Raw genomic sequence first — 15,622 nt, forward strand, 5'->3', positions numbered from 1 at the left:
CACTCACCATCGCAGCTGAGTGTGAAGCAGTAGGAATGAGAATCAGCACCTCCAAATCTGAGGCCATGGTCCCCAACCAGAAAAGGGTGGAGTGCCCACGCCGGGTAAGGGAAGAGTTACGGCCCCAAGTGGAGGATCTCAGGGTCTTGTTCACAGATGAGGGGAGAAGCAAGCAGGAGATGGTCAGACAGATTCGTGCTGCGGCTTCAGTGATGCTGACACCACACAGGTCCATCGTGGTGAAGAGAGAGCTGAGCGTAAAGCGAATCTTTCAATATACCGGTCAGTCTACGTACCTACCGTCACCTATGGTCACAAGCTTTGGGTAGTGACTGAAAGAACAAGATTGTGGATACAAGTGGTGGAAATGAGCTTTCTCCAAAGGGTGGAGTGACAATCTGCATAGCAATAAAAATTTATGCTATGCCCTCTAATAAAACTGCCTTGGGGAAGTATGTATAATGTAACCAGAATGGGTCCTAGCATAGAAACTTTTGGAACTTCATAATTAACCACTATGCATGAAGAAGACTCCCCCATTGAAATGAACACATTAAAGTCTATTAGATGGGTATCATTCAAACCACTGCAGTTCACTACTTTTAATACCTACAGCATGATCTAATCTCTGTAATGAAATATTATGATCAACAGTACTGAGGCCAACTAGAACAAGCACAGATAATAGTCAACTATCTGATAATTTGTGACCTTCACTGATGCTTTTTCTGTACTGTGATGACTTTTAAATCTGGCTGAATAAACCATTCCTCTGCAGGTGATCGGGTAGCTGTTTTATAACTACTCTAAACCCTTTATAGACTTTATAGACTCTTTATAGACTGCAGTAAAGGTTTATCATATTATCATATTTCTTCATATTAGACAGATATGCATCACTTTCTGGAGAAGGTCTGGAGAAGGCTGTATCTATTTCAGCTTCAGCTACACCATGATCCCTCAACAAGGCCTCTGACAGGGATGCTATATGTGATGTTTACACGAGATATGAGGGGCACTGCTTACAAATTAGTCCCCTTGCTTGTATCGCTGTCTCTCTTCTCAGTGGTCTTCTAATAGCTGCGCTAGCTGGTCTGTCAGTGCCTTAGCAATGACCTTATTCATGTTAACATTGGTAGCAAGCAATGACTCTAGCTTTGATCACCAGGAGAAATTATTAAGTTATTACATAGAACATTAAATTGTGTGATAATGAATTTTTATTCAAAACACTCTGAATCGAAGCATTGATTTTAAAAAAGAAAGAAAGAAACAAAGAAAGAAACAAACAAACAAACAAGTCAACAACCTAAAAGAATGGGACATTTTATTTTCAGTTTTAGAACTTCAGAGACTCTAAAACCGACATCTTATGGATAAAACGGCTTATTGTGCTGTGTATCAAACTATATATAGCATACATAACATACAGTTTGATACTCAACATCTAAACCATTTCCCAAATTCCTGAGTCTCTGAGGCATCACTAGAAGTACTTAAAGGTTCAAACCTAAAAATGTAATAATTATAAAAGATTTAATTATAATAAATGTTACATATGAAACACTGTAAGGATGTTTATAAAAACCTTACATTCAATTATAGGTTTACAAACAAACAAAAAAATAGAAAGATAGAATACTAGTACTTAACATTCTTTTTATATATTATACATTTCAAGTTTTTTGCCAAACTTTATCAAAAGACAGATTTTGCTACTTTTTACACTGAGGTTTTGGGTCAAATTGAATTTTCTTTTAGCCATTTAAAATAATATCATTTAAGGAAGGCAAATTTTACATGATCTGATTTTTTAAGTAGGTGCTAAAGCCATATTTGGCTCACCCATCCACATCTGGCTCTAGGTAGTCCTCATCTCTCTCCACCAATCCTGGGGCTGCTGTGTTTAAGTCATCAATTGTTTGGGAGCTGTTGTGAACCTCTGGTGTAGTCTGTGCAGTTTCAGTAATCATACCAATGTCGTCATAACTTTCCTGTGAATCTTCCTCTTCGTAAGTCACCCCATCTGTCACAAAGAAAATCAGATTGCAAATGTTAAACATTGATTAGTCAAAACACTGTGATAGTGCTAGTACTTTCATTATGGACACCTTCATGAACGTTGATGTCTCGGGCAGCAGGAGCAGTCGTGCCTGAGAAGGTCAGGGGTCGAGCCTCATCTGCTTCAATATCCTCATAAGGTAAAGAGGAAACACTTTGCCCATCTTTCTCTGAGATCATTTCCGCCTCTGATCTGACTCCTGAATGAAAAATAACATGAGAACACAAAAAAAGTTTCCCCCAAAACGCCCACATCTCAGATATGTGCATATTTTTAATGAAAACGGAACCTTGACTAGTGCAGTAATTTGAAATCTGTTTTATATCTCTGTTTAGGCCCACGCTGAAAGGGAAATTGTGCACCTTTAAGTGGACATCAGGGAGAAGCAGTAGCTCAAGGCAAGAAGACAACATCAAAAAGTAAAGCCAAATTTAATTCAGGTAAGGTTTTCATTTCTATAGACAGAACCTCTCAAGTTGATGATATAGTGCAATTAAGTAGACATAACTTCAATTGGTGTATTAATATGTAATAATGATTAATATTATCAGTGTAAAGTATAACAGTGTTTTAGGTATTACTGCTTCTTAAATTACCACATCATTACCACAATACAAATAATGAGTTTTAGTTATGTTTAAATGACACTAAAATCTAGACTTTGATTAGGATTAATAACACGAATATGAAAAAACTGAATGAATGAACAAAATAATCAATCAATCAATAAACAAATGAATGAATAAATGACACACTACCATGACTGAGGTCTTCCATCTCATTTTCTTTGTCTATGACATCCTCATATTCCCCACTTTCAAACTCCAGTTCTTTCCCAGGCAGCATTTTTGCTGAAAGATTAATGTATTACACATTTACTGATAGAGTACATAACTACAGCTGTCTAACCAATGCACTGTGCTATTGAACCAGTGATGTACCAGTGTACCAGGGTACAACACAAGACAAGGAAAATCGCAACACACGCACAGGTTTGGGTAATTCTACACGTTTTGTATGTACATTTTCAATCAAGTAAGCAATCTTCGACTTTGCTAATGTGCTGCTTGTTCAGTCAGCAACAGTGACTGTGTTATTTAAAATGCTGTCTGAAGTCAGAATTCAGTCAGTATGCTGAAAGACTGCCCTCTTGTGGCAAAAAGCCTCCAACGCCTTTTTCTTTAAACTTGGATGATGAGGATGGATCTCATGTTCAGTTTAGTTTTTGATACGTTCTAAGGTAATTTGTTAAAAGAGAAACAAGCCATGTAATAAATATACTCACATGAAACTTTGGACTTCCTGGCTCTCTTGACACAAAATCGTATAAATACAGAAATCAAAATTATTACAACAAGAAGAAATCCCACACCCACGATAATAGGTGCTATGGATGTAGAAGGAGGTGGTGAGGTTGGTGAGGGTGGTGGGGGTGGTGAGGGTGATGTTGGCGTGGGAGTTGGTTTCACATAGCCTGAAATAAAGCAAAGCCACTTAGGTGTTTCTGGATCCAGTCACAGTGAGAGCTGTAGTTGGTTCATCATGTTTATCTGCACCACCTCAAGGTAAGTAAGCTCAGAGTTACAGATTTTAAAAAAGTCTCTTCTCTGCAAAACATGTGAAGGAATATTTCTGAAACCAATAGAAGATATTAAGAAAGGATTCATGAATTCTCTTACCGGGACAAATGATTGTAGCTGGAGAAACTTTTTCACAGGAACGTTGTTTGACAGAGCGCTTGATGTCCATGGTAACATCAGTGAACTCCAGTGTTGTTTCTAAGTTTATCTTGAATCAAATTTAAACTTTTTCACATTTAGTGATACAGCCAGAACAAAAAACACTAAAATATCTCTGGCAGTAAAAAGCAGGCCTGACTGAAGCATCAAAGCAACACACAGCAAAAGAAGTCACTAGAAGTCCAAACCAAAGGTAGGACAGTCCATTTCTTTTACGTTTCTGCAACTTTGTGTCAGCAAAGTGTCCAGTAAGTTTTTAACTTAAAAATCTTGGAGCATTTTGTATTTAGTCAGCTAAACCTCCCATACATTTCTTTCCATTTCATAAACCTAAATAATATAAAAATCACATTCCATTCTTCATTATTAGATTTAAATAAACTGAGACACAGAGCCAGGAAACTGTCCATGATTTTGGTTTGTAGCATACGAGAAAGATTAGTGACCGGTTTCAAGAAACAGAATGTAAAGATTTACCTGTTTGTCTTCCGTAGAGATGCTATGGTTTTCTTTCTTAATCTCTTCACAGAGCTTTCTCTCTAACACTGCGGAACGATTAAATGGACATACTCTTTCCCACTTATCTCGATAAATGACATAAAGGACACCTCCATGTTTTTCAGCGGTGCGGAACTTTACACTTTCTGTAAAAGCAAAGAAACTGTGTTTAAAGAAGGAAACAAGCTCATCCACTTCTGTCTGGCAAATATGATGTTAGAGATGATCTGCTTGCGTTCATAATGTGTTTAAAAAATGAACAAAAATAATTTGTACATTTTTTAAATTTCTGAGATGACTTTTCTAATGAACAAGCCAAATGGTCATTGTTACAGAAACTGGAATAAGTTCCTTAACAGTGGCATAAGCAATTTGAGAATGTCGTTGTCATGTTTCCTTTTGCAAAAAACAAAAACCTGTAACAATTACCCCAAGATAATGAATTAAAATACTACCATAATTAAGAGAGGACATACATGTATGTACTGTATATAGGGATGAGTTTATGGAAAGAGAGGTGTATGGACTCACACTTACCACTACAAGTAATGAACACCACATTTTTGTCACACTTTCCTTTAGTCCTCCTGCACTGGCCAATGATGGAATGGTACTTTTCACAGCTGACATGGTAAATGTTACCTGAACCCTTTGATGAAGCTTTGGATTCAATCAAGACAGCATTGCCACAAAGCTTTTCTTGGCAAACTTTGTGTGCGTAGGATAGATCCCAGTTACTAGCACACACTGGAACGCCATCTATCCTCACTTCCCCACGGCAGCCCTGTGAAATGCTGACACTGGGCTCCTCTGGGAAGGAAAGCAATAAACACTGCAGTCAAGTATTGATAAAGACATAAAGTGCTGAGGTAGAAATGATCAGTTAATCTTCTCTGCACTGCAAAGTCAAAATATGAAGCACAAGTCCATAATCAAATAGTTCATTTAACACTTTTAGCTTTGGTTTGTTACTTTATCCAGTGTATCTGGAATAATTCTCCTTCACACTCCGAGTGTCTTGTTTCACTCTTCAGTGTTTCCAGTGCAAATGTAAAAAGTCTGTGATCATTTAAGATCAGTCCTGCTGATATAAATCTTACTTTTGCATTCAATAAAGACAGGCTCCTTCCTTGAGGGTGTGGATTTATTTTCACATTCCCAAATGCTTCCTGGATTTTCACCACAGCTGAAGCTTTTGTTCCAAAAAGAATCTATTTCAATTGTTTGGGGGTGGATTTTATTTGTTGATTGGTATCCACCACAGTCCATATCCTGGCAAAGCTTTTCCTTCTCAGTTTCATTGAAGTTTTCTCTGGAAACAGCACTGAGTCCCTGTCTCCAGTGAACCAACACTGTTCCACTACAGGCCTTTTTGTCAGGTACCATCGTCCTCCATTCTGAGACAGACAAGAGAAATAAAAAGTTCACAAAACATGATGTAACCAACAGGATCTGAATGATATAAATAACACACTCTGCACACAGAAATGACATTATGATCCTGCATCAACTTAAAGTTTTACACTTTTGAAGTTTAGCTACCCTTCTGACTGCTGTGTAAATAAAATGATTTTATAGAGTGATAACAAAGAGATGACAACTGATGGCAGCGATATTTCTATAACCATCAGACTGCACAGGCCAGCTGTTTCCAGCTGATTCCAGACATTAAGTGAGTCAGACTGTGTGGCAGAGCCGTACTGGTGACATGGACAACAAGCAGAAAAGAAAAGAGTAAAACTGAGTAGAACAAATATCATTAATGGAGGTGAGGATGTTAATATTCTACCCTTTATTTCACTAAAAGTAACCTTTGAAGGCGAGCATGTCAAAGTTTGAAAGCAGCATTATTTTTATCTCAACATTTTTCTGAAATACAAACTAGTCTCAGTTTGTTTCAATTTCAATTCAGTTTCAAAGCCTTTATTTTAAAATTAGGCTGAAGGAGCAAAGAATAATTCAGAAACTGCTGACACAAAGATCATTATACACACCAGAGCATCGGAGGCCACTGTGTTTGCAGGCAGCTGTAGAAGCAGTAATACTGCTGCATGCAGATAATGGACTGTTAGCATTTGCAATGCAGTTTAGGTTTGAAATGGCTAATTTATCTGCTGGTGCAGGTCCAAAGTAGGGAAGAGTCTCGACAGCATCACCACATTTAAGCTCCTGACAGATGGTGTTTCCATTGTTAGTGTCTTTGAGAGCATCCTCGCACACAGGGATCCACTTCCCCTCATACTCCACCTCTACGTTTCCAAAGCATTTGTAACTGGGAATGCTAAATCTGGGCTTGACACTACCTGAAACAAATTAGTAATGTTGTCACTTTATTTTTAATTATCCATCATAGTCGTAGTGAAAAGATGAAAAGGTAACTTCAGAAAAATTCAAATTTGCTTCTTTAACACAAAAAGGATTTGAAGGAATATTTAAAAACAGATTCATGTTAAAGCAAAAATCAGTCTCTTTTTGTTTTTTAAATTCTGGTATCCTGTAACTTAGTGACAAAAATTCAACAATCCAATAAACTGCAACAATAAAACTGGCAATTTTTTCCAAAGGAGGCAAATTAGTTGAAAATGAAACATTCTGCCAAGGAAAGTCACAACATTTATTATATGTTTGCAATCTAAAAATATTAAAAAAAAAAAAAACAATTAATTACCTGAGCAAACAACATAGGCTGGTTTTTGTTTACAGGACTTGTCATTGTCCTGGTTTTTGACAAAGATGCTCTGTGTCAGGTCAGTAGTCTGATTTGTCGGGTGTAAACTCTTAAAGAGGATATCACCATCTTTGGGACTGTTGTGGGCTTTTATGGGCGTCCCACAGTTCAGCTTTTCACACAGCTTCACAGACTTGTCTTCTGTCCAGGTGTCTCCACACATATCTCCTTCCTTCTCTTCTACACGAATCCTGACTTTTCCCCAGCAGCTGTTCGTCAACCTCATCTCAATATTTCCTGTTGTGACATGAAAAAGTTAAATTTAAGAGGAAACTAGTATCAGCAGATATTTCACAACTTCTTAGACCAAGCTAGGTTTCAGAAAAAATAGAAAATAGTAGAAATTTGATTGAGAGAAAACAAGGAGGTGAATGTACATCTATGGACATTAAAAGGTAAAGTCTGTTATAAATAAATTGTGTCCTCTGAGTGGATCACATTACAACTAGTGACACAATAAATCAATTCCATAATGACCTTATTCTTAGTTTTATACTTTAACTCCTTCATATTTCACATTACCTGAACATTTCACATAAGCAGTAGAATTATGGTGGTCAGGAGGCAGAGGTGTAGTTTGGTTACACTCAAAAAGAGACTTTTTTCTGGATGAGCAGCTAAAAGAGTTTTTCCAAACTTTATTAATCATATCAGCCCTAGAATTGAAAGAAAACCTGGAAGCGTTCCCACAATGCATCTGCTGACACACTGTGTCTGCAGACTCTTGGTTCCATGTCTCTTTAGACCCAGAGAGCCAGTAGATTTCTCTGCCATGCTCTATCCCCACATGACCAGAACAGGTTCCACTTAAAAACACCACCTTGTGACCTGATGGACACAAAGAGAGAAACATGATATACAGTAAGTGGCTGTGCAGGTCGTCTACCTGTTGAAAGGTCAGTGGTTCACAAAGACATAGACACAAAAATAGGAAAGTGGTGCATAAATACATACTTGGTGAAAGAAGCTGAATGGAGATATACCACAGTCTGGGCTTATTCCAGCATAACTAAGTGATTATTCGGGGTCACCTTATTGAGCACTAATTATAAGCTTTATCAAAAAGGAAGGTTTGAAGCCTAATCTTAAATGTAGACAAGGTGCCTGCCTACCAAATCCAAACTGGGAAGTAATTCCAGAGGAAGAGGGGCCTGAAAGCTGAAAGCTCTGCCTTCTATTCCACTTTTAGGAACCATAAGTAGTCTGTAGTCTGAGAGGGAATTTGTTCTAGGGATCCAATGAAGAGAAGCCAATAAATCACAAATCTGCTCTCTACTGTTAGTCCATGTCAGTACTTGTGCTGCAGCATTCTGAATCAACTGTTTTTTACTGGCGAATTTAATTTTTGGCCAATTTAACATTTATAAGGTTAAAATGTGCTTAGTTTTATCTCTATTTATAGGTAAAAATTAGCATTGTCTGTAAGACTTTCATTACTAAGCATGTAACTGTGCCAAAATAATCTTTTAATTAAATATTTGTGTAAACAGTCAAGTATTTTAAAGAAAAAAAATGTTAAAATGGAATGAACAATGAAAATTAAATTGTAGGCATGGAAGGACTTTTGAGCCTGAAGGAGCTGTAGGAATAAAAAGTGAAGTTAACTAAGCTGAGCTTTTCTTCTGACTGACATTGATGAACGAAAATGTTGTTTTCCTGGTTTTAACAATTTATCATATTTTAGTGTGTCTGCAGCTTTTCCTGTCTTGATCCATCTTCACCAATATCATCTGTGACTTGTTCAGCAACTAAAAGACCAAAGATATAGACATAAAGCCTTCCTTTAAGGAAGGAAATTGTTTTTCTGGTTGATGTCACTGAAGGGCAGAGAAATAAAAAAAATAACACTCACCCTCACAGGTGATTCCAGCTGCTTCCGTTTCCCGATCCGAAAATTGGTTGTTTGAGTTTTCTGTTAAACACTCAGATATCTTTGATATCTTCTTATTTCTTGGACACGTTATTGACAGGAAGCTACCAGAACCCTGACTGAATTTTTCAGTTTTGCCTTTTTCCCCACATTGCAGTTGTTTGCAGACAGCTGCTGATTGAGCGTCTGTCCATCCTTTTACAGGAACTTTCTTCCACTGGCCCTCATGCTTTATCTCCAATCTTCCAGCACATCTTCCAGGACCATCTGCCAGTTTCACCTCCACACTGCCTGTACCACGACAATAAGAGATTTATCAGCCACGAAACACAAAAAGAATAAATACATTAAATTAAACTCTTACTGAACACATTTTGGGAAAATTTATGAAAATTCACTGAATGAAGTAACTCATTTTCTCTCTCGACATAGAATTTATTGCAGGATTTAAAATCTCATTATAAAAGCAGACAAAGGCCATCAGCAGCCACTCTGTACATTTCCACTGCTGTATCTCACCTGAACACACCACATAAGGTTGTTTTGAACACTGGATGTTCTTGCCATGCTGAGCCTGACAGTGCCACAGTGAGGACTCGCTGCCTTTGCAGCTCACATGGTCCATTATCCCTCCTGAATTCTGATGTTCTTCAGTATAAATCAGCTAGAACAAAGCATTTATGAGTTTATGTTATTTCATTGATAATCATCCAGTATTAATGGTGCACGTTAGTACACTTATCACAATAAATCCAGTAGCACTGCTGTATGGACAGTTTCTGATACATGAACGCTCAGTATCCATGTATCAGAACAACAGGTAACTTATGGTGACTAAACTTGAACACTCACTTCCCCACATCCAAGCTCCTTGCAGACCAATTCAGCTTCAGTTTTAGTCCAGGTGGAGGCACACACAGGATTAACTGAATCATTCACTTCAATATTAACTGTACCATAGCACTTGCTGTCTTTGCCAGAGTGCTTCAGAACTACTTTAACTTTATCTGAGAGAGAGAGAGAGAGAGAGAGAGAGAGAGAGAGAGAGAGAGAGAGAGCAGTTTCACAGTGTGAAGTGTTTGCTTGGAAGTTGTTTGTGTTGGAATATAGATGTGTTGAATTACCTGTGCATGTCACATTAAGGTTTTTGTTTGTGCTGTTGTTTGGGCTGAGAGAGTTACCGCAGTGCATTTGCTGGCACACATCAAAATCAAAGTTGTCCTGTTGAACAGGTACCCAGTTGTTATTTTCTTCTTTCTCCAGCTGCCCAGAACACACATTTGACAGATTTCCTTTGAGCTGCAATCTCGTATGACCTGTTCATAAAAACACTTTCTGAATTCACCACCATATTTAATATTTAACAGTTTTTATCACAGCTTTAAAATCGGTTTACATAATGTGTAAGTGTGTGTGTGTGTCTGTGTGTTACCTTCACATATGACAGAAACAGGTTTGCATGATGCTGAATTGTCCTGTTTGCCATTCACACACTGCCACAGATGATCTGGGTCTGCATTTTGAAAGGCTGAACAATCGAGCTCCATCTTTGATGAGCTTCTTTCACTATCCATCCATTTTAAGGTAAGAATTTCTTTGAATTCACCACACCCGAGATATTTACACAGAAGATCGGCTTCTTTTTTTTCTTTAAGAGAGAGGAATTATATATTCTTTGTTAATCAAAAATAGTGTACAACATTTTAAAATGTGATCGAAGTAGTACACCATTAAATAACAAGAAGAATCTTTCACAGTAGTGGAACTCTTCTGTCCTTTGAAACACAGAAGATATTTGATAGTAGCATGAATCTGATAATTTAGCACAAAGAGATTGTCTTTAGTGTGATACTTTAGTATTTCAGGCTTAACAAGACAATGTTGAAGCTTCTAATTCTGCGACTATAGTGTTTGAATATAAAAGTATCAATGGTGAAAAGTAACTTTCCTTAAGTATCTTCATTTTTATTTTCGATTGGGATTATACATTAAATATATCATCATTATTTGTCTTAGTGAAAATCTTCACTGAATGATATTTTAATAAGTAACTTAATTACAACCATTATTGGAAAATATGAGTCAATTAAAATTTAAAACTATCTGACATTAGTTTAGAATTTATTTAACCATAATTGCATTACGCTGATCTTAAACGCTGTCTCTAAGTTGCTGTGTATTGTTTACTGCATTTGCATTTTACTGAGAAAAAGTTATCTTTGTTTCTCCTCTGAAGTTATGTACAGTTAACATTTAGAAAAGAACCTACAAATGTATACATGAATGAATCACACTCTTACCCAATCTGTCTTTACAAAAGTAACCCGATTTGCCATCAATGGAGTACTGGACAGCTCCAGCACATTTGGGTCCATTCAGGCTTATTGTGATATTACCTTGAAGAGCACAATCATAAACCAGCCAAATACAAACACAGACAAAAAACCAACAAACATCACAATCGATCTTATCAAGTCATTTCCAATATAGTTAATGTACCTTAACAACCTTTAGCTAAGAGTCATTGTCACTGAGCTCACTAAAAAAGCCCACCAACAACAACAAAAAAACAACAGAAACAAAAATCTGAAAAACTTACTTGAACATGTAATTTTTTTCACTGTGAGCTTTGGGTAATGGCTGTAGTTCCAACCAGGATGTTTACATTTCCACAGAGCGCTCTCGTGTCCTTCACACTTCAGTTCATTGAGCCAGATCAGTCTGTCTTCAGAAGGCTTAACAGTATCTATTACTGAGTTCTCCACAGGTTCCCCACAGTGAGTGCTCTTACAAACCACTTTTTCAGTGTTGTTGCTCCAGTGTGTATCCCCAACATAACCCCATATGTTGTTATGGTAGACTTCAAGGTAGCCTTCACATGGGTAGCCTTCTTTGTTTTTTAGAATCAGTTTGTCCTCAGCTAGGAACATACAAGGTTTATACAGCAAAGTATTATTATAAGAATTATGATTTGTTTCATGACTTACTTTTGGGAACTGCAAAGGATAAAATTTTAAACCTTTGTTTGTGCCATAACATCTGAATACAAGTAAAAATAATAATAATAATAATTTTTTGTTTTGTATGCCTTTACGTTTTACTTTATTATTGTAATATATTTAGCAAGATATTTCTAAACACATTGTTTTTGTGTATCATTATTATTATTATTATTATTATTATTATTATTATTATTATTATTATTATTATTATTATTATGAATCCATTAAGTCTTAATCCAAACAATTCTGCTTATAAAATTTCTGGGCGGTCGGAATCCAGCTGTCATGGGGAAAGAGGCAGATAACACCCTGGACAGGTCACCAATCTGTTAACATATGGAGAAACTCGTGTTTACATTACACACACAGTTAATTTAGATTTACCAATTAACCTACTGCATGTATGTGTTTGGACTGTGAGAGGAAGTCAGAGTACCCAGAGATAACCCATGCAGACACAGGTGGCTGTGCCAGCTCCACACAGAAAGGATTATGCAAAAATCACAATAAAAAAAAAAGCTTAAAGTGGACGCCAGACTAGATTGGAACCCGGTATTTTCTTTCACCGCCATGCTTCCCACTATGTTTGTTTATACGTCTTTATAAATAGAAACATACATAGATTTAGCAATGGAAGCTTTTAGCGGTTGTGAATTTTTGCCATTCTGTATTTTATGTTTAGCCCCACAAAAAAGACCAATTTTTACATTAAGCTTTGAAAGATATTGTAGCGAGTGTAAACAAATAACACTGATTGTTTTCTTTGTTTGAAATCTACATTCTAACTCTTTTAAAGTATTAATATTGTATACTAATTATCAATTAATTAATTTATTAATTATTAATTTCTATAGTTTTTTTCCCGTAAATTTCAAAGACATTTTAAAGACTCATTCGTAATTCAAATTCATAATAATATTTATTACTATTAATAACATCCAGAATTAAAGAAACTAAACTTACCTTGTGAGATCACCAGCTCAACGTGAGCGATGTGAAGAAACAGGAGCAGGAACCACATCATCACCACAGCTCATGACTTGAGAGTGAGACAGACAAACGATGTGCTGGGCTTTATATAGCCGTGGCTTCGCCCACCAAAAAGGAAATGAGCAGCATACGCGCCAAAGTTACAAATATTATCTTAGGCTAAAAGAAAACTAACACAAAAGTGCTCTGATTTCATATACAATACCCTTTTCAATTTAAACTCACTATGATGCTGCGAAATTGAAAAAATGTTTAAACATATCAACGGTAGAACATACCGTCCATAAGAATGTGAAATTGGTCAACTATTGATAAAACATAAATTCAATAAAGTTGAATATCAACCTTTTTCAGTAATTCTGATATGTAAGAGCATTATGTCCTTAAATACAAAGGCTGCTTTAGGGAACAGCAAATACAGTAATCATCAGGAAAACCAAACATCATCTTAGAGAAATATCAGATTTTTTAGAAGCGGGTCATTCCATCTCACATCAGCCAAATTTCTCCTTCAACTTGTCCATTTCACATAAACATTCTATTGCACAAAGTTTGAACATGTAAAACAAGTGCTGTGAAATTTTCCTTTATACACTGAGCCCCTTTCAGGCCATTGTTTGGAACATCGAAATCTGAAACCATGTTTGAAGATGAAAAAGTCTTTTAGAGAAAAGCCTACAATTTTCACTGGTTTTTCTTACACTCAGCATGAATCAGTTTCTGGTACAAATTAGCGTATTTTTTGTTATGGAGACCTGGGTCACTTGTCTCAAATTATGAAATTTTTTAGAACATCTTCTGTTAAACCTTCGACAGTTTTTATGTCAACTGTTGAACATACATAATGATTACTGTTAATTTTTTAGCTTTTATACTTTCCAAGATACATATTTAAAAAAACATAAATACAAAACAAACACAAAAAACCCCTTTCGGTCCATTTCTTCACACATTGTTACAACTATTCTCGATGTAACTGAGGAAATATTTTGCTAAATATATGAATATTTGCCTCTTAGTCTAAATTATCTTGATGGCAGTAGTAGGCAGTATTGTAGGTAGGCAGAATAGGTTTTGAAAATGAAAAATATACACATAATTAACAGAATATGATTTTGAATATTAACTGGAAAATTCAGGTTAGACTATGTACTAATTTATTTATTCATTTTTTGTTTGCATGTGGTGCAGCCTTTGATATTGTGACTATTAAATGTTAAAAAATATTCTGTTTTAGCATTATCATGAAATATAACTTTATACTGTTCAAAATTGTGTGAAGTTGTATTTTATTCATGTGTTTTCAAATACGAAACTGCTTGAATTATTTCTTTTTTAATATATAAATAATGTTCGTCTTGTAATCGGAAGGTTGCCGGTTCGAGCCCCAGCTCGGACAGTCTCGGTCGTTGTGTCCTTGGGCAAGACACTTCACCTACCACCTACTGGTGTTGGCCAGAGGGGCCGATGGCGCGATATGGCAGCCTCGCCTCTGTCAGTCTGCCCCAGGGCAGCTGTGGCTACAACTGTAGCTGCCTCCACCAGTGTGTGAATGTGAGAGTGAATGAATAGTGGAATTGTAAAGCGCTTTGAGGGGTCCCGAAAGCGCTATATAAATGCAATCATTATTATTATTATTATTATTATATATATGTATAATTTAATTAGCTAATACACAGGCAATACCCAAATACAGATACAGATCTTTGTCTTTAATATTCAGTAAACATTACGTTCGATTTCAATGTGCAAGAAAAATGCCATGAATGAGGGTCAACAGGTCTTTTAAAAAATAGATGTGTAAAAAGGTATTTTATATATGAAGCTAAAATTAACAGTAATTTACACAGACTGTATATTCAAACTTTGAACCATATTTATTTATTTTTTTAAATAATCGGAGGTGGCAGAGAAGAAAATATTAAAATGTAAATTTGCATACATTCAAGTTAGTCAATTATTTTCTGAGTTAAACAAGTGTACCATCTGAAAACTCCAAAATTGGGGGGGGGGGGGTAATCCATTAATATTTTTGTTTTTGTGTTACACGTGTCACATTCATCCTACTAAATGAGACTTAGAATTTAATATTAAAAAGTATTCTAAGTGCTTCATTTTACTGTACTTGGGAAATTCTGCTACATAACTTTTGGAAATTGTCCAAATTTGTCTCTTCTGCACAAAATGCAGAAAATTTGTGTAAAAATGTTGAAAGAAAATGACTTATGTAGCCTTATATATGTAGCCTTAGGAGAAGTAAATAGCTATCCATGCATATCATGATAAGCTGTGAGTACAGTTACTCTAATGATAATATCCATTCTGATGTTTACAAGTTTTACATTTGAATTTGCTTAAACTGTGGTCCCAGGTGTAAACTGAAAGTATGAGAGAACTGCACAGGGCTGTGGGTTTGTGGCTAGAGACTTCTCAGAGCTGTGACTAACTGCAAAAAATATTCTCAAGTGCACTTTAGTAACTTGCTAAACTACATTCACCACCAGGGCAACAAAAATCCAGGTGCTACTGGTGCCATTAGACAGAAAAGAAATAAGTCATTAAAGGAGTTATCTGTTTTTTAAGAATTATCTGCTTGATGCTAGCTGTCTCAAAGGATCAAAACATGTCATACTTTTTATACCGTGCCAAACATACGAAATGTACAGGATTCTGGATAAAGTTGGAAGTTGTAACTAATGTGGCTGCAGTAACCTTCATTATAAACTAGTAAAC

At 36.1% G+C, this 15,622-nt stretch overlaps 1 protein-coding gene across 3 annotated transcripts; it reads right to left on the reverse strand.

The window, feature by feature from the left end:
* Positions 1–1,841: 1,841 nt before the first annotated feature.
* LOC147305342 (scavenger receptor cysteine-rich type 1 protein M130-like) lies at positions 1,842–12,923 on the reverse strand. 3 transcript variants are annotated; one of them, XM_086277648.1, is made up of 19 exons: positions 12,863–12,923; positions 11,497–11,817; positions 11,198–11,293; positions 10,330–10,545; positions 10,022–10,213; positions 9,750–9,904; positions 9,417–9,561; positions 8,880–9,188; positions 7,550–7,855; positions 6,968–7,264; positions 6,294–6,602; positions 5,400–5,696; positions 4,837–5,109; positions 4,279–4,445; positions 3,742–3,850; positions 3,348–3,536; positions 2,821–2,913; positions 2,112–2,261; positions 1,842–2,026 (listed from the first exon to the last, which is right to left on the reverse strand). In XM_086277648.1, the coding sequence occupies exons 1-19, from the start codon at positions 12,921–12,923 to the stop codon at positions 1,842–1,844; spliced, it is 3,870 nt and encodes a 1,289-aa protein (XP_086133774.1). The 3 variants fall into 3 exon arrangements, with proteins under 3 accessions (XP_086133774.1, XP_086133773.1, XP_086133775.1); XM_086277647.1 differs by having other exon boundaries at positions 2,818–2,913; XM_086277649.1 differs by lacking the exons at positions 11,198–11,293; positions 11,497–11,817; positions 12,863–12,923 and having other exon boundaries at positions 2,818–2,913; positions 3,748–3,850; positions 10,330–10,486.
* Positions 12,924–15,622: the final 2,699 nt, after the last annotated feature.

The sequence above is a fragment of the Aulonocara sp. 'chitande type north' Nkhata Bay genome, linkage group LG20 (assembly GCF_057382095.1).
Source record: "Aulonocara sp. 'chitande type north' Nkhata Bay isolate Kocher_YH1m ecotype deep benthic linkage group LG20, A_spYH_male_GT1.1, whole genome shotgun sequence".
Classification (NCBI taxonomy): domain Eukaryota; kingdom Metazoa; phylum Chordata; class Actinopteri; order Cichliformes; family Cichlidae; genus Aulonocara; species Aulonocara sp. 'chitande type north' Nkhata Bay.

Excerpts from the sequence above, each read along its gene's own strand:
- LOC147305342 (XM_086277647.1), bottom strand. The coding sequence starts at position 12,923 with ATGATGTGGTTCCTGCTCCTGTTTCTTCACATCGCTCACGTTGAGCTG. Across the intron at positions 10,214-10,329 it reads TGTTTCTGTCATATGTGAAG|GTCATACGAGATTGCAGCTC; the intron begins GTAACACACAGA and ends TTTTATGAACAG. Across the intron at positions 9,562-9,749 it reads AGGAGCTTGGATGTGGGGAA|CTGATTTATACTGAAGAACA; the intron begins GTGAGTGTTCAA and ends GCTTTGTTCTAG.